Below are 18,893 nucleotides of genomic sequence, written 5' to 3'. Positions count from 1 at the left end.
GGAGTCGGCAGTCCTGAGATCAAGGATGGAGTCCTCTGAGGCATGAAGGTTTCAGAGGGCTGCGAGGCGGAAGCGGTGCCACTCTGCAGCCGGTTGTAGCCACCGTCACTCAGCCCTGGGTAGCTCTGCAAGGCGGCCATGTTGCTTCTGGCACACGGGGGATAATCAGACAGGTTGAGGTTGCAAAGCTGACTCTCCCGGCAGCCAACGTTGAAAGTGTTGGGGGCCAGATGAAAGGCTGGAGGGGAGCAGGATGGAGAGAGAAGGTGAGAGGAAGCAGAGGGCGATGGGGTCCCTGTGCTGGAGGTGGTCGGGGAGGTGCCTGTGCTGCCTCCTGCAAAACAAAACACATGGGAGGATGTTCAGAGCCCAGGACCACATGTGCAAAACAAGACAGTTTCATTAAAAAACAGCTTAGTTTAATAAAGAAACAAGGGTGGTAAAATGGCCGCTGGAAAACTTGGCCTTTCTTGGCAAGAGCCCTCACTTTATTAATAGCATCCCTTGGTCTTTCCTGCTGCTTTTTTGTTATGATTTTGTTTTTCAACAGAGATTTTCTTCCCTTTTAAAATAGGAGAGGGAAGCAAGCATGCCACAGAGCAATCAAAGGCAGTGGGAAAAGCTGCAAGGAAGCACCGCTCTATCAGTCAAGAGATCTGCCATTTCTAGGCACTTTTATCTAGTCCTTTTTTAAAAAAAAAAAAGTCTCATCTCCCCCTCCTGGTCTGCAGGAAGACCACCAGTCAGTGGGCTGCATGGCCCCGCTACAAACATGTTTTATCATCCACTTGGGGGGCTTGCGGCAGGAAGTGGCTGAAAGCATGTTGGACTTCTGCACTGTTCAACAGTTTTTTTGGATGGCTCACAGTGCAGCGGTACTGATTTAGGCCAGAAGTAACACTAAAATGAAAGGACCCAGCTTCAAGTTATAGCCTGTTCCACCGAGCAGAGAAAGGGGATGTGTCAGGATTTTCAATCATGTGCTTTAACTTTAAAAGGGATTCCATATGTTGTATCACTGGTGTTAACAAAATATTTATATATATATGCACGTTGGCAGTATCAACGTATTATACATTATTTATGCTATGAATGATAGAATTGATTATTTTGCACAGCAGGGATGCTCACATGTTCTGACCTGGGAAAACAATACTGCATAATACTACCAATACTGCATAATACTACCAACAACAGTAACAAACGGAAAGTAAGCGATAGGAGGAAGCTGATGGCACAATTTTGAGCTTGAGAAGAGGTTATTTATACACAAGATTCTGAGTTAGAGGAAGCTTCCTTGGTCAACCACGAAAATCAGTTCTGTGCCTAAGGGAATGCAGTTTTCTGGTGTGAAACTTTTTTTTTTGTTTGACTGATTCCCTTTGCATGAGATCCCCCTTCTGCATTAGGGCAACTAACACTGAAGACTTGTAAAAGGAGCAAAGAGGTGCTGGTGAAGAGATTTGACCAGGGGATAAGTAGAACCAGAGGAACTAGGAAGACAACTGGTGAGGCAGCATTTTGGACAGGCTAGAAGATGACAGGTGAGAAGCAAAGGGACTGGAAAAGAAGGTGTTAGAGTGGGCGGCTGAAATTTAACCAAGGCAGAGACTGCACATTGAGGATTAAAAGTAAGGGAGAGCTTTCTCTTGTGTTGCCTTGTGGGAAAAGAACAGCAGGATTTTGAGACACGTCTAGGTCTGCTGCAAAATGGGGGATGAACTGAATGCAGTGCTGCTTGATGAAAAGAGAACAGATGATGAGAATGATTAAGAGATGCACTAGAAAGACAGGTTCTGTGTCAGTATATGATGGTGAGAATGTAAGTGAGATTATATCTCAGTACAGGAAAGACATGGACCTGTTGGAGCTGGTCCAGAAGAGGGCCACGAAAATGATCAGGGGGATGGAACACCTCTCCTATGAAGAAAGGCTGAGAGAGTTGGGGTTGTTCAGCCTGGAGAGGAGAAGGCTTCGGGGAGACCTTATTGCAGCCTTGCAATACTTAAAGGGGACTTATAAGAAAGATGGGAACAAACTTTTTAGCAGGGCCTGTTGCAACAGGACAAGGGGTAATGGTTTTAAACTAAAAGAGGGTAGATTTAGACTAGATATGAGGAAGAAATATTTTACAGTGAGGGTGATGAAACACTGGAACAGGTTGCCCAGAGAGGTGGTGGATGCCCCATCGCTGGAAATGTTCAAGGTCAGGCTGGACGGGGCTCTGAGCAACCTGATCTAGTTGAAGATGTCTCTGCCCATGGCAGGGGGGTTGGACTAGATGACCTTTAGAGGTCCCTTCTTTGATATCTGACTCTTTCTAACACATCTAGGATGAAACAGAATGGGGCATTACAGTGAAAATATAACTTTGAGACATTAATAATATTTGGGATTTTTTAATTTAAAAAAATTTTGAAACAAGAGCCAGAAAAAAGAAGAAAAACAGCCTTTGGTAAGCACAGCCTGAGGCAGCTGCAGCTGACCTAGGCAGCATCAAGGAAATGTATGTTTCTGCGTTGCTAAGTCAAAGCAATCATTCCCATTACCAACCATGGGGAAAAATGCTTATTGCTAAGCCACTGACTCCTTTTGACATTCATTCAGAAGCATAAAAGAGAAGCATTGAGTCAAATCTCTATTGGAATTAATGAGAAAATTTGAAGTTTCAAACAGCATCATGGGCTCTCTATATTCCCTTTTTGACAACACTGAAATGCTCAAACTTGCTAGTGCATTTTTGCTCCAGAGTTCAAAGAATTTTTATGTTAATTTCTAATTTAGTATTTGTTTTAAAAGGTACACTTCCCTGGTTCATTTAAAGTCTCTGACAATCTCTGGCTAATTTTGTTGTGGTCAGTTAAGATGGTACCTCCTCCAGCCTTTCTCCGTGTCTCTGTTACAGGTTGTCAATACTGCAGCAGGACCGGCAGAGGAGAATGTCTGTCTCTACACAAGTAGTTTCACTGCAAAGTCTGTTTTGGTTGAAATTGCTGATTAAGCTGATTTTGAACCGAGGTACACAACTACAGACACACATTTTCCTGTTAGCTCTGCACTAAAGAGGATAACCTCAAACAGAGAGGGCAGGCAGACAGCTGAGTTCATATATCATCACTTAGCTATCGAAGCTCAAAATACAGAGGTCACCTAATCACAAAACAAATACAGCACAAAGTGAGATGTATTTAACCCACAGTAATTCCGCACTTGATTCTTTACACCACATATTTCATGAACAAACTTCAGATGGTGACTTACTTGCTGACAGTGTCTGGAGAATAAGTAAAAATACATATGGATAGATGTATGAGCATTTAATGATCTGTTTGAAATAAAATATGTAGAATAAATGATTAACTACAATGTCTTCATTTCAGTCTTCCTTTACCCCATAGTTAACCTTTAAAAACTATGCAGGAGAAGAGCACACACACCAGTTACCTCAAGCAGTAGGCTTTAAACATCTGCTAAGGAGTTACGATCAAGTCATACCCATAGCTGAGGCTTTGTCTCCACAGAGAGTAAGTAGAGATCTCTGATTAGCAATTACAAGGTATTCTTAATGGTTCCAAAACTGAAACACTGAATTGCACATTTCAGGTTACCCCAAAAGAGGAACTAAAGTGAATTATCCCTATTTGCAGGCCAACAGAAAAACCCTGACGTGACAACACTGTAATTAGGAAACAAAGTAAAGAAGATTTTTTTCTTTTTCTCCGTAACTTTAAAATTGTGAGGAGGTAAGAGATCTATCAACAGGAGCAAATGCCAGACCTTACAAGTGTCTTTCAAGAATGCTTTGCTGCAAATGCCAACCATAAGCACAGGACACACCACAATTCTTCCACAACAGAGCATAACACAGAAGCCTGAAGTTCCTGATCATTTGCAGAATAATCTTTACACCTTTAGGTGGAATGGGAAACAAGACAAAGCAAGACCCATCTCAGCTCACTCTCTTCAGAAGGCAAACAGCTCTACTCTGCTCTGAATGATATTTCTGATCCATCTTTGCTGGCAGCACTAAGTATGGGCCAAATGCAACCTGGACTTTTGTGAAGTTGTAACTTGGACTGTGGTTGTTACAAAGTCAGCCAAATACCCCTAGAGATGGCAGCAAGCCCAGCAAGTATATCCACACCATACTACAATCTCAGATACACAGATGTGTATGTCATTTTAATGGAAGGCATGGATACAAACCAATCTAGTTAAACTGATACACAAGGCTGTGTTTAGCTCTGGTTTAAGTCAAACGAAACCACATTTAAGGAAGAAAAAAAGAATCCCTCAATAATTTTCCTCTGTTTCTTTTCTCTACTCACTATTGCCCCAGAAATAATTGCCAACACCAACAGTATTTACCATGAATGTCACGGTATCTCTCACCTCCACACTTACCATGATTCCAGAGTGATTAATTACTATTGCGTCCAGTCTTCTGAAGATCATTTCTGGCCCCGCATACATCAGTCCCAGGTATGTGGAGTTAGCAGGTCACATTTGTACAAAATGCAAGGTTCGTAACTTCAGACCCCCCTCCTTTGTATCTGAACCCTGCCCCACATGGCAGATGAAAGTGTCCGTCCTCACAGTGTCCTGCCGTAATGTCCAGGGCTTAGCCAAGCCCTGCTGCCATCCTGAAGAGACAGCCTGCTCTCTGTCTGGGCATACAAGTGATAACTAAGTTGACCTTATCAAAGGGACAGGAGCATTTCCTAAGAGGGGGAGTGGAGAATGATCTAGTTCAAGAAAGGTCAAAAACTACAAACTGAACCAAGCAGTAAGAAATGATTGGTAAAGAGGGGAGGTGGGAAAAAGAAGAATGAAATCATGGTGGAAGGCAGGGAAACCCTATGGAGAGGGTGGCATGTAAAGTCAAACCTTCTTCCTCACGCCATATGGTGTTCCCTCTTGTGAACACCATATAGAAATGCTGGCTGTGCATCAGTATCAAATACCTGCCCACAAGGATTAGGGAAGAAACTACAGCTTCTCCTCTGGATAAAAATAAGAACTGCCGTTAAAATTTCATCTCAAGTAGCTTATGACCAGCCTTTCCTTCCTGTCACCTGTGTCCTTCTAAGCCTTGGCAACAGTGCTGTCTCTCTGTATGTTCCCAATAGACCCTTGCTTTTGCTTTTACCTAGACTAAGCTTGTGTTAAGGACAATTTCAGGGTAAACTGCAAGTCCAAACATACCCAGTCCATAGGTATGATGTGCCTTAAAATGAGGGGCTAGAGTATTCTTGAAGCATTCAGCATGCCAGGGTGTCTGAAAGGCAAAAGGGACCTCTTCCACACAGGGCAGGTCACACAGAGAACTTCTAACACTGCAGTGTAGATAGAAAAAACATCTGCCAGCAGCCAGTGTTAGCCAAGGGAGCTTTCTGGCAACAGGGAGATGGGGGGAGAGCATCAGTGCCAAGGGAGCCTGAAGCAATTGTGCATGGAAAAATTTCTGGGGTCTCTTTTACAAGTGACACCACACTAGTCAGTTGGCCCACAGCTTATCCCAACCTCCTTCATCTGAAAGGTGCACATAAATCACACTTTGGACTCAACCACAGTGTACTTTCCTTGCTAATGATTCGAGGCATCGGTTGCTACCACCACCTGCAGTGCCTCCGTACAAACTTCTCAGTCCTTGAAGTCCGTGCTTAGTGCAGAGGAGGAGAGCAAGCACAAGTTGAAGCTGAAGTCAGCACAAGATATCTGAACATGAGGGCCATGCCCTGTGCAATGGTAGAGTCTCATCAGACAGCTTCAGGAAAGAGTTTTAGAGTAGTTTGGGCACCTTGATCACTGCCATTATCTGACCACATCAGCAGCCTCCAGCTCTCGGTGTGGTTGAGCTCAAACAGTGATAACCTGGTATTCACCACCTCATTAAGAACAGATGTGGCTGAGGGTCCTCAGAGCTTGTGCCTTGACTTTCTAACAAGGATGGGAACCGCAAAGTGATTTGTCTTAGGATTTTACATTTTAATGTGTCAGTCAGCACACCGTTATTATTCTTTGAGTGCAAACACTTCTTAAACAGCTCAGCCCACTTCCACCTACAAGCTAGTTTAGCTTATCATGGCCACAGATATGGGCTGCAGGTTCCACATGGCCAGCCTGTGGCTCAGAGGCTGTACTCAGCCCAGCAGGACAGTGTCTGGCCCACAGCCTCAGCCCAGCCATCTTCTCCCACCTTCAGATGTGAGGACCTAGCCCAAAGGCCAGATGCTTGCAAGTGATCAGTGCACAGCCTTGCTGACCAGTCTCTTGGAGGAGCCACAGGCCCTTTTCTGACACACGCCCAATACGTAAGCATCTCCACTGTGTGATAGGCATGTGTCCAAGCACCTGAGGGTGTGGGAGAGAGGGGCTGTGGCCACTAGTCATTCATCTGGCTCGCGACTCTCCTCCTGGCACTTTGCTTGAGCTAATAAGCCCTCCTGAGAGGCAATTTATATTCACTTGGGCACAGAGCCATGCTAATACAGCTCTCCAGCTTTCCAAATGGAGCTGGCTGGGAGCTGGCATGTGTCTGGCCAGCGTGGAGCACAGACAGAGGAGCCCGTCCATGCAGATGTACTCTAAGTCACTCCTGAAAGGTCTGATTTTTGTGAAGGCTCTACAGACATATACACATATGTAAAGGGATTTTCTAAAGCATGGGAGAGACCGACACTTCCCATTTTTTTGCAATGTTCTACCCTTTGACACAACAGTAAATAAAAGTGATGGCATGCATGCATGCAGGAAAACAAATTTGAACAAAAAGGTAAAATACCTTTCCTGTTCCGTGCGCCTGCACATGCATGCACCCTAAGTATGGCTTATGAAACTTACTCCCTGTCTTCCAAGTTACTGTACCTTTGGTCACAGAACAAAAATGAAGTACTTGCCCAAAGGCGGAAATCTGAGACGTTTATGAGGGAGAGTTTGTGCAGATTGCCAGGTGATCTGACTGATAGATTATGAGGCCAGAGGGTGCTACTCTAACCATCTGATCTCATGTCCTTTAAGAGCCAGGCCTAGCACAAACCTGGATTCATTCCTGCCTCAAGCAGCGCATGCCCCAGTCCTGCTCGATGCCTACTTGCATCTCCAAGCATCTAAATGCCACAAAATCAGGTGTCACTCCTGCTCTCATATATCATGACAACTTTTGTCTTGCAAGTATAACGACAGCCCGAGGTCTCTCTTCCCATTCCTAGTTTTCCAAAACTCAAACCTACAACCTTCAGAAGGACTGAAATACTCTTCATCACATCCTTCTTGCGCCATCACTATCCCTCTGAGTTCCTTCTTCACCACCTTCGAAAACTAACAGCTTTGATACCTCTTCCTTGTCCTCTCACCAAGCAAGGGCAGGGACACCTGGTTTGTGATGTGCTTGACTCTTTCTTCATTCTTTCCCCATTTCTAGGAATGAAAACTTTCCTCTTTCATGGGAATGACAGCCATTTCTGTCTTCATGGAGTGTAGCTGCCTGTTTTCTCTCTAGAGTCCTTGGCCAATTATCAAATTATGAATCCGCTGGTAAAATTTTAAAAGGCCCATATGAGACCCTAAATCTACTGCATGCCAAGTTGCTGGGTTGGTAGGGGAAACACAAAGAGTGCTTTGTAGTTCTTTGAGACACATCTCACAGAGCGCAAAAAAAGATAGTTACAGCGATAGATTTAAGGGGGAAAGTATGTACTGTATGGTACAAAAGTGAGGAATGAAAGGAAATTTTATTTAAGGTTAGTAAATTATAGAGAAGGATCTTTTTTATAAGTTTGCTTCAAATTATGAGAATCATTGGAATTAATGGTAAATCTAGAACAACTCAGAATAACATTTTAATTCCTTTTAGCTCTTACAGATTTCTGCAACACAAACTGAGCAGTCAGAAAATTAGAGATAAAGCTTGCCTCAGTCATCCTCCAAGATAAAATATTTTCAAGATCTAATGGTAAAAAACAACCCTTTTTTCTAATGTGGACAAAAAGTACAATTCAGGATGTCTGACTTCAATTCCCATCTATATCCAGAGCACCAAGAGAGCTTTCCCAAAAGTAAGAGACCACATTCCCTTCCCAGTTCCCCCAGACTGTCTTTAATACAAGGGTTTCTGCTCCTCATATAAACACATGGTATTCTTGGGCCAACTCCACATTGTCTCAGGAGAAGGCCTGTTGGATGTGACTTTCTGTCTTGTGTGCAGACAGTTGTACCACGGCGTACATGACACTTTCATGAGCTGTGCATCAGCTCCTACAGAAATATCTCCTGTTTCCCTTCTTCAAGTACAGACAGATCAAATCAGCTCAGGCTTGGAGGAGGATGAGCTCCCCACTTTAGTGGAGAAAATTGTTCATCAGTGATAATTATGCAGTGTCCCTCACATTTACAACCCTCAGCTGGGCACAGACATTGACAAGGGGGTCATGTAACAAAAGCTACCCCAGGAGATGATACTGAATGAAAACAGGGTGCAGATCCAAACAGGATTTGTCCCTGTGGCACAAATGCTTCAGAAAGTCACAACAGAAACTGCTGCAACTTTGCAGCTGAGATTAACTGAAATTGTGGCGATTTCTTTGGTGATGACAAAAGTAAACTGAATTGCAAACCTCTCCTTGCCATTCTTGATGGAGTCTGCTTTGGGCCAACACAGGCCCTGGAAGCTCCAGCATATTAAAGGATAAAAAAATACAATAAACAACTATAAAACCCCAGAGGCACTGTGGTTCAAAATTTCTGAACTGAGGAAAAATATCTCGGTATTGTGGCAAACTCAAAGCACTCGCCACTTTCTACTCATGACAAAATAATGTGCAGCTCTAAGGAAATTGTGCAAATCTTCAAAGAATAATTGCCCTCTCCATTCATTCATGTGAAATCTGATCACCACCCATGAGATAATAGAGATTTAGGCTTCAGCAATTAGTCTTCAGGGTAAACACCTCCCTGGAGTAACAGAGTGCTTCAGGCTCCTTTCAGGTCATCAGGGAGCGGCACAGACTTTGATTCTCAGCCCCTCATGTCACATCTGGGAGGGTATTTTAGCTTTTCACTGTGAAAGATGAGACCTTGAAGCACCAGAAACACCCCTTCCCTAAAGAAAAACTGTCAGCAACTCAACCAAGAAGAAGCTGGAACAGTTTGTTCCCTGTTGCTTCGTTTAGATGAGGCAATCTACTAGCCATTTGAAGTATGCAGCAGAAACCAGCTCTTGATCCCAATAACTCCGGCAACAACTGCTCTGTTTCCAATCTTCTCTTCAAGGTCAAAAGAATCAAGAAGATAATTGAGACCAAACACAGATATCTGACCTCTGCCAATAGCCTAGACCGTTCACAATTGATTTTGAAAAGGAAGCAGCATCCGGATTATCCTGGTAGCATGGCTGAGAGAACCGATAGCTGCCATCGGGAGGCAAGTGGCCAAGCAGATGTATTCATAGGTTGTTCAGCCTGCTTTGACATCAGCAGCTCTGCTCTTTTGGGAGACACTGTGGGAATCTGGGATCTCAGATAAAGCCAAAAGGATCTTAACAGTTATTTGCTTCTTTCTGCTTCAAGGTACCTCTGATGCCTTCAGATGAAGTTCTGGAGGGCTCAGTCTTCCCTCCACTTGACACCAATACACATTTGTGCATTCACAATATTGTTTTCAGATGGTGCAATCAGGGCAGCTCTCTGAGCACCACACCCAACATGGAGAAGAGTATACCAAAGAAGAAATGAGTAACAAGCAGTAGAGACAAACTTTGGCAAGACAGAGGTGATGCCTGCCCAAAAAGGGTAATGTTTACAGACGGGGAAGCTGGAAAAACAGCAACACCTCAGCTCAGGGTATCTGTCTCCCATCTGCTGATGTATCATGCAGCCTTAGGGTCTGTCTGGACTCATCACTACTACAAGAAAACATTGTTCCTTTCCAGCAGTAAACGAGCATATTGAACATCTTCCACACAGAGGAGAAGGAGCCTTTTGTGCATATCCTTCCTGACACAAGACTGCAGCGTTACCATGTTCCCTCTCAGAGGAAGATGGTAGGAGCTGTACTCGATCACCGGTTTGCACACGCATGCTGTTCTAGAGATAGCAGCATATCTGCTGCTACCGGAGATACCTGCTGATACCAGAGACAGCAACAGCTGTCTTACCGGCGAGGAGCACACCCCTTTTTGCCTCCAGTACTGTTTTAGACAAACTTCAAGCTTTTGATGCTAATCTCAACAACCATTAACGAAGATTTTACAGACTCCCTAATAGGTGGCCTCTTTACCTCAGGTCTCCAGTGCAAGATCAATGGAGATGCTCAAGTTGATGGAGAACTGGTTGATCTACTGAAAGCAATTGGTAGAGTCCTCAGCAAAGGCACTTATTAAAGCGAAGAAACCCCATTTGAAAGGAAAGCTGCTTTGAGAACTCGCCAGTCAAAGCTAAGATGTTTGACTCTTGCGGACTTGGTGTGCATGTGTCAAAACAGTTATTTAATGATGAAGTAAAAATTTATGTGCTGCAAACCTGCTGATATCGTATGACTCTTATACTGGTCCTGAAATTCTGCTTAGGAGGCAATTCTTTTTACCAGCTGCGATGGTACCTTCGATTTTTCTTCTTGCGTAAGTCATCAGCTTTTATAGGAAGGATCAGATACTGATCACTATTCTAGCATTGTCACAGTGCCTTTCTAGTCTCTGTGTCCTGGCAAAACTTATAGTCACTGATAACGATCTGCTTATCTCAATATCCTGTGGGAAACTGTGTATCACATAGGAGCCAGCAATGGCTCTTTCTACTCTTGGAAAGTGACACAATCCATAATTACTGGAACTCCCATTTTCTTTTTCACCCCCCTCTCTTCTTTTTTTTTTTTTTTTAATGTTCCCTGTTAAAATCAAGAAACTGAGCCACATATTTTTAATAACGAGAATCTGGACGAGGTTCAATCTAAATTTTGAAAATATATTCCAATTAAAGACTTTAATAGATTCTTGGCTTTCCTCACATCTCATTGCCATGTGCATTCAATGATCCCAAGCCCCTTTTTCCCTAGTAATAAGCAGGCTGCAGAGCAGGTGACATCATTCTCCAGACGGTCAGCCTCTCCTGGACTGCTGTTTTCTGAACATCTTTTGCAAAGTTTTTGTTCGAGGGGACTTTTCTTTTTTTGAACTGGCTGCAGATCTGCTGTGATTGTGTCAAACATGGTGCTTGCCCTTGTAAAGCTGCCATGACTTCTGGATTGCATGCTCCAAAAGAGAGGTTTTGTACTCAAGTCAGAGGGTTTTACTAACAGAAACAGCATGTTCTTCTCCTTGGTAGGACAATATGGTGACCACTCAGGTCACAGGCCTGCAGAGACTTACTAATGGGCTTTATTTCAACAGCAACACGTGCAAATAAAGCTCGTGGACTGCTAGAGTCAGCCGCACCAGGCATCTGTGTGGCTGGTCGTGATATCAGGCTCTCCAGTTTGTGTGGCAGCTGAAACCTATCATTGTGTAGATTAGAAAGTTATCTAATCCCTGTATGAAACAGCTGCATCCAGCGTGCTGAGTATCGATTTGGTGTGTCACTGTGGCCCTTGCTCAACATACAGCTTGGGCCAAACAAATGAGCAAAGCACTAGGATGCATGTTGAATGGGAGAAAGGATAATGTGGAAAAAATTATAATACCTTTAGATAACTGTATCATGTGGATGCATCTGGAATACTCTGTGCAGACTTGTTTTTAAAGAAATGATTAAGGACCTGGAAAACTTCCCACTTGAAGAGAAAAGAAATGACTGGCGCTATTCACTGTGAGAAGCACAGAAGAGGGACATAAAAACCTGTAAAAAAATTAATTGTATGAAGAAGGTGGATAAGGAGGAACTTCTGTTCTCCTTATCTCATAACATCCCACAAAAACGGGTGAACATTCAGTGAGAATAGAAAAATCAAAGCCACCGTAATGAAGTATGTTCCACACAGTTGTGTCATAAAAACATGGAAATCGCAGTAACAAGAGTCTATCAAGGATGGGTGACACAAAGCTACCACGTATTCTTCTCTCTGCAAGATAGTATAGGCCGTAAAGATTCAGTACTTGATCTTCTTTTTGATTAACTATGCAAACTGAGCTTTCATTCTCAGGCATCTTTTCCAGCCAACAAATCATTCTACTTTTTTTTCCCTGAATCCTCTGCAATCTCTTTCCACCCTTTAAAAACACATACAGTAGAAAACTATATTGTAATGTCAGTTTGCAGCTAGGAAATTGTCTCCCCACTGCTTACCACTATTTTTTTTCTACACCAGAGATTGCATGTCCCTTTTTATCACAGTATTACATACACTGTCCCTTGCACGTGCAGTGGCTTATCCACCGAGACCTCCAAGTTCTTGTCAGCGCCAACACTTTCCAGCACACTCGTTGAGTATGTATGTCCTGCGTTTTGTTCCTAGACACTTGATACTGTATCTGGCTGAACTAAAAGCCACGCTTTGTTTGAATGCATGCAGGTTACCAAGCAATCTCTATTGCTCTTCATACCTTTGTCCCTATCATTACTGATCACTTTGCAGTCGTTGAGATTTGTACCTTTTAGCAACTGCACTGTTTCATTTAGTTCTGGACAAGTTAGTACTGGAACCAGTCTCTGCAGAGCAACACTGGGACTGTCCTTACTGGATGGCGTTTTCATGTTTATCACGTCAGCTTTGAGATCAGTCAGCTACTCATTTCTTAATACACACTAATGCTAACTTTTCCAAGCTGGCACATGTGGCAATAAAATGCTTTCCAAAAATCCATCACACCTATATAGTTATTTCTATCAGTCAAATCTCTAACTTAACCAAATAATTCGGTTGGATTTGTTTGACAAAACTGTTTTGGAAAAGGCAGATAACACTTTTGTTTCATTAAAAAATTACCAAGTGACAAAAGAAAAGCTAAGAATCCATAGCAATCTGTAGCACAGAAAAACCTAGCTGGAAAGCAGAAAATGCACCATATTTATACTGCTGAAGTTCCAAGCTTCCGCCTGAGAAAGCATCATTTTTTCTACCACAGTAAGGGGGACTCATCTCTAGAAAAATCAAGGCTGAATTCCACAGTTCCTACAGGTGATGTGTTCCAGCACTTCACTAGACTTCATACAACTGGAGACTATTGCTTTTTTCGTATGCACCACAGACAGCATCTTATTTCAGTATTATTATGTGCTCTCTCCCTCCTCACCAGGCTGAACAACCATAACTCTCTCCTCATCGATGATGTTTCTTCCTAGGCATGTGGCCATTTTTGCTGCTCTCATCTTGTCTCTCTGCAGTAAGTATGCACTCCTCTTAACCTGCAGTGGACACATCTAATCCCAAAAGTCTCCTGTAGCCCCAGTGCAGATTCCCAACTAACAATTCAAGGGATAAAACAGAGGCTTGCAATTCCTCAAGTGTTTATTCAGAAATGCCACATATTCACCCAGCTTTGGAGACAACAGCATGATTTAGAATTAAAGTGTCTGTTTATTAAAATAATACCCTGAGAACTTCTAATTCATAAATGTGCAGGGGTATGAGATAATAGTATGCAGCTCAGAGCACGGAAGCTTCAGGTGGGAGAGAGGAGTAGAGTCCCAGGCAAGTCTCTTGCATGAAAAGACTGGCTAAGGCTCAGAGGATCTGAGGTGCAATAGCTTATGCTGAAGTCAGCTGTTAAACACCAGTGACTTACTCACCTGTCACACACTTCATGTGCTTGAAAGCAAGGAGATGAAGAGGTATGGGCACTGTACATCCTGGTCGTCTTAGGTTTGGAGGGAAGAATCACATGTGGCTTAAAGCCACCTCAGCATTTCTTGCTCTTTCTGCCAGCAATTCCAAGACCTCCACACCAGCATATTTGTACTGGCCCTTGGGGGCTGTCCCGGCAGCCAGAAATTAAAACAGAGTGTGTTTGTACCTTGGCTTTGCACCTATCACTGAGACCAGGGGTCAGCTTGTTGCAGCAACCACTGGAGAGGTGAGCACTGTGATGGAGGGAATATTTCTGATTTATTATCTTGAGGTTGTTTCGCATGGCTAAATGCAGAGCTTGAGAGCACTGTTTTGTAGCGAGTTTTAAGTTTTGAGACCAACCTGCAGACATAACTTTAGTTAAGGGCTGCCCCAAACCTAGTCGTCTGTGGTGCGGTGGTGGTGGTCTGCACAGAGCCAGCTCATCACAGGGTACTGGCTTGCTTCCTGGTTTTTCAGCTGCCAAACTATATTAAAACAAGCTAAAAATACATTAAATATTTTCCTTTCCTAATATTACCTTACTACGTAAGCAATAGCTGAACTTGCCATTAGGGTGTTATCTGATAACCGATGGGAGGGGAGGGGAGGTGTGCGAGCCTGAATAGGGGGTGAGGCAGAGGAGGGAGGCTGCTTCAGCAACCGTGACCAGGAGGAGAGGCTGTTATGTTTCTATTTAGGTGGGTGATGAAAACATTTCTGAATCCCTGTTTTAATCCATCTCTGACCGCACGCCTTACCGCAAGTGTACCTCCACACATGCCCCTGAGGTGCAAAACTTCTCCTGCCCTGTGATGGGCAACCCCAGCAGCCACTGCTGCTGCCCTCCATCTGAAGGAGACCACGCCATCCCCAGATGGATTTGAGGTCTAGAAGGAAGTTTTGGGGTGATGTCAAGCTCAAATGTGAGAGGCTGGAGAATCTGCTACACAGGGCATGCATTTGGTTTTGATTGTTTAACCTCACAGGTGTCACATTTGAACATGACTTCGGATTGTTTTGTTTCTTGCATTTATATTGGAATAAAAAAAGTACAAGGTTGCCCTGATACCTCTCTTTCCCAATGATCACTGTGTTTTTAAGTAGAAATAGCTACAATGAAGTGAATAGGGAAGTCCTATCAGTGAAAAAAAAAAAAAAAAAAAAAAAAAAAAACCAAAATAAAACAAAACAAAAAAACCACCAATATCACAGCCTGAAACTGGAGATGAAAGCCCTACTTAACAAATGAGATATAGAGGGCAGAAGCTATGAAAAGACACAGCATGAACAAGTGGAGAACACTTGGCCTACCCAATAATTCTTCCCAGCCTCATACTAACAGAAACTCTCTCCAGCAAGGCCACCAGGTTTTGAAAGCAAGGCAGCATGATCCTTGGGGGAGGCACTTTTCTGGTCTCCTAAAGCTTACAGAGGACACACGCTCCTTCCCCTTGTGTTGCCACACAAATGGCAAACTCTAACTGTAAATGGAGAGCAAGGTGTCTGATACGCTGGAGTGTTTCCTCAGCCTCTCTGTGCTCTCCTCACACTTAACTCAACTCATGCCATGTACTTGGGCTGGTTCTCCCAACCCTGCACTCCTTCCTGCTCCTCCTTCTAGCTCTTAGGTGCACTGGGGAAACCAGGGAGATGAAGTGGCTGCATTGCACCTCATAAGGTACGGCCTGTCCACCGTTTCCATCTATCATCTCTGCTCAGCATCCTTTCGCAGCAGTCAAGAACTCAACGAGATGCATGAACCCCCCCTCCCTGGCCGTCGGACGCACAGCAGAGTGCATTGCTGGTCTTACACCCTCTTCTCCTGTTCTTTCTACAGCTCTTTGCATGCCCTTTGTACGCTCACCTTGCTGCTTCTGCATGGTAGTGAAGTCTTCAAAGGTGAGAGTGCGCACGGGGGGCCTCCAGAAGGCATAGGTCTCCATAATGGCCTCCAGCCCCGTCCTGTGCAATGAAAATAAAACAAGGAGAGAAGAATGTCAATCAGCTGGCAAGGGTATCTATCAGTGTCGGGGGAAAAGGGCTCTGACCTTGCTTGACAGGCTGCCAGTGGCCACCGAAAGGTCACCTTGGCATCTGTGAATTCCTCAAGCAAGTCTTCCTGCACAGGTGCTAGCCACTAGAGTAAAATGAAATTTCCCCAGCCCAGGATTACAAAAGCTCCTAACAGTCTTCCAGCACCTTGTTCTTTTTTTAACAAGGATGCCAAACTTCCTGTCTGCTTTGCAGGGGACACATGACCGTCAACTCCTCAAGGCATGCTTTATTGTAGAGCGGGCTTCCACAATTTGTGGACACAAGCTGTGATGCAAACAAGGGAGGCCTGGGATTCATCCTTCAGAATCAGAGAGATTTTGTGAATTGCCTTTCCCTGTCACCTCCTAGTTCTGGACACTGCTTTGAAGTGCTATGGGAAGCCATCCAAAAGGGAATGTCCTTGGTTTTGGACTTCAACTAGAAATGCATAAGAGGTTTTTTATAAAAGATCAGTGGCATCTCTGCTTTGGGTTCCTAACTCACCGCAAAGACAATACCAAAGAGAAAAAGCCAAAAATCAAACGATAACTTTTCCTCTTGAAGGGCTGGGGTCTCAGATTTGTTCTTATTTTCACCACAGAATGCTAACTCTGCTGAAAGTCTCTAACTCCACAGGCTCAGTGAGGACATATATGCATTACCAGGGAAAGACCCCCATGTTCTTTACAAGACAACACCCTGGAGTTTCTTCCCAGGAAAGGCTCTCCTTTGTGGAAGCTGCACATTGCTCTGTTCCCCATTCCTCGCCTTCCACTGCCTCTTTTCCAGCAGTAGGTTGTAGCCCTCTCACTGACTGAACACGACTAGAGATGCTTCGTCAAATGCGAGAACATATCCCCTTTCAATGCAAAAGGCTCTAACATCCCCAGAGCCTCTCATCAGATGTTGAGCTGATACTGGAGCTGCCTTTTGCTTCTGAAAATGTCTTTCTGCACGTGCCTCCTCTCACTCGGTGAACTTTCCAAAGTCTCCCCGGAAGCTCGGATGCTTTAAATACATTGGAGTTGGCAAACCAAACTCTGTATTTTAAGAGGAGGTTTAGAAGAGAGGTTGTTGCATGGTGTTTATTAGCTGCTAAGCTGTTAGAAGTAGAAACAGAAGACATCTCTGCATAGCAGTCTCACACTAGCACTGAGCACATTACAACAAAACTATTTGGTTAATACAGTGGCCTCTGCCAGCTCATGGAGCTCAGAGACAACAAGGCAGCACAGAATGTGAACCCATCTGCTAAGCTGGGCTCTGTGTGCAAAAGCAGCTCTTTAACTACCAGTACCACCCCCAGGATTTCCTCCCCTACCCGTGTGAGAAAGCCACACATGTTCAGACTCCATCTGCTTCTCGACACACGCAGCCGGGAAGAGAACGGTACCTTTTTGCAGCCTCATAAACAATCTCCAGCCCAAACACAGAGGGAGGACCTTCTGCTACCATATATCGAGGGGGCACAAAATGCTCTCAGCAAGTCACGATGCAACAAGACCTACTGTTGAAAGGACCTGCCTTGATGATTAAAACTAAGTCATACATCCAGAAATGCAGACTGAAAGTTCCAGCTGTGCTAATCCAGCTGCTCTGCGTCTGCCACAAGGATCATGCAGGAAAGTAGGGAGGCCAGCTCACTAAAACCAGCGTTCACACAGTCTGGCTCAGTCATTAGATCCCCGTGCACATAACCCCACTCTGCACCAGCATCTAACTTCCAGCTCTGCTCTCATGACTCCCTTCCAGTAAAATCCAACCCCTAACAGGAGGTGGCTCAGGGAAACAGTAAAGGCAGGTTAAAGCTATTACTCCTGCCTCTGCCTGGAGCCTGCATCATTCTCAGCTCAGCTTGACTCACAGTTCAAAGTTTCTAGCTCTCTGTCTACCACTTTCCCCTGTATCAATACAGTTCTCGCAAGTACCGTATAATTTGTACTTCTAAAATAAAAGGAAAACAGGGAATAGTCAGGAGATAATAAAAAGAAGAAATAAAAGAGTAAATCAGGAATAATATACTGCTTTCAGGGGTTGGACTCCACTGTGCCTGTGAGCCCACAGAGGGTAAATGGCAGCACTGAGTGTACCAGAGCAGCTTGCAAAGCTGCTTGCAAAGCTGCTCTACTCCTGCCCTGTATGCCAGGGAAAGGAGGGATGCCACCAGGGACCCACCTCCTCCTGCTCCAGGGGAGCAGTTCTAGAACAGCCCCTCTGCTGTGGACATGACTGCTGTAACCTTTCCCTTTCCACACTGCAGCTGCTGGCAGCAACACCGTGGCTTCACTGGATTCACAGATTGCCATGTAATGCTCTGGGCAGCACTGCAGCCACAGGTACCTGAAGAATGGATGCCAAACTCCACAGTTATCTTAAAGCCACCTCTTTCACCTCTTTCCTCTTCCTGCCCCAAATGAGAGTCCTTTACTTCCCCAGAGGTGTGCACATGTTGAACACGCATTATAAAACAACCTCCCTAAGTATGTGGGTGACAGAGCTCAAAGTTATATCCAGTTATCCTATACACAAATTTTGGTCCCTGTATACTAGATCATCCTTTTATTCCTGGTTTGTTTGTTGTTGTTTTTTTTTTTAATCTTTGTGCAGAACAAATGTTGTGAGTGTTTCTGAAATAGTATCTAAGCAGAACACATCTTTACTGAACTTTCAGATTCTTCCATGTATCAGACAAGATCCATGAAACAACAGCCTCTTGTGTTAACCTGCTAGGCACCTACCACCCCATGTATGGAGTATTACAGAAAAACAACGTGCAGCCATGCAAAAACAGCTTGTGTCAGAATGCACACCACCTTTGCGTGACTGATTTTACAACTCTATCCCTAACCTTTCAATATATTTTTTTTCTTCTTCCTGTGAGGTATTCTTATTTTTGTAAAAAAATGGTGGGGTGAGGGGGTGGGAATCAAGAAACTCCATCGCTGTCAACTCTAACAACCCTCTCTCCCATAGCAGTTTATGACATTAGTGTGGTACCAAGATATCCAGAGCCACATCACAGACCTCTGCCACAGGACAGAAAGGTAATGCTCTCCTAGTCAGCAGAAATACTGGAGTGCCATTCCATGTGTGTTCCAGCC

General features: G+C 44.1%; 1 protein-coding gene across 1 annotated transcript in view; it reads right to left on the bottom strand.

The window, feature by feature from the left end:
* The window catches only part of TBX15 (T-box 15), a 100,632-nt gene that overhangs the window by 1,910 nt on the left and 79,829 nt on the right, over window positions 1–18,893 (bottom strand). Inside the window, exons 7-8 of the mRNA XM_009329197.1 lie at window positions 15,623–15,720; window positions 1–334 (exon numbers count right to left, since the gene is read on the bottom strand). Coding sequence (XP_009327472.1) covers window positions 1–334; window positions 15,623–15,720 — 432 coding nt within the window. The remainder of the gene's footprint in view (window positions 335–15,622; window positions 15,721–18,893) is intronic.

The sequence above is a fragment of the Pygoscelis adeliae genome, unplaced genomic scaffold (genome assembly GCF_000699105.1).
Source record: "Pygoscelis adeliae isolate BGI_AS28 unplaced genomic scaffold, ASM69910v1 Scaffold120, whole genome shotgun sequence".
NCBI lineage: Eukaryota > Metazoa > Chordata > Aves > Sphenisciformes > Spheniscidae > Pygoscelis > Pygoscelis adeliae.
This window is presented reverse-complemented; position numbering and strand designations above follow the sequence as displayed.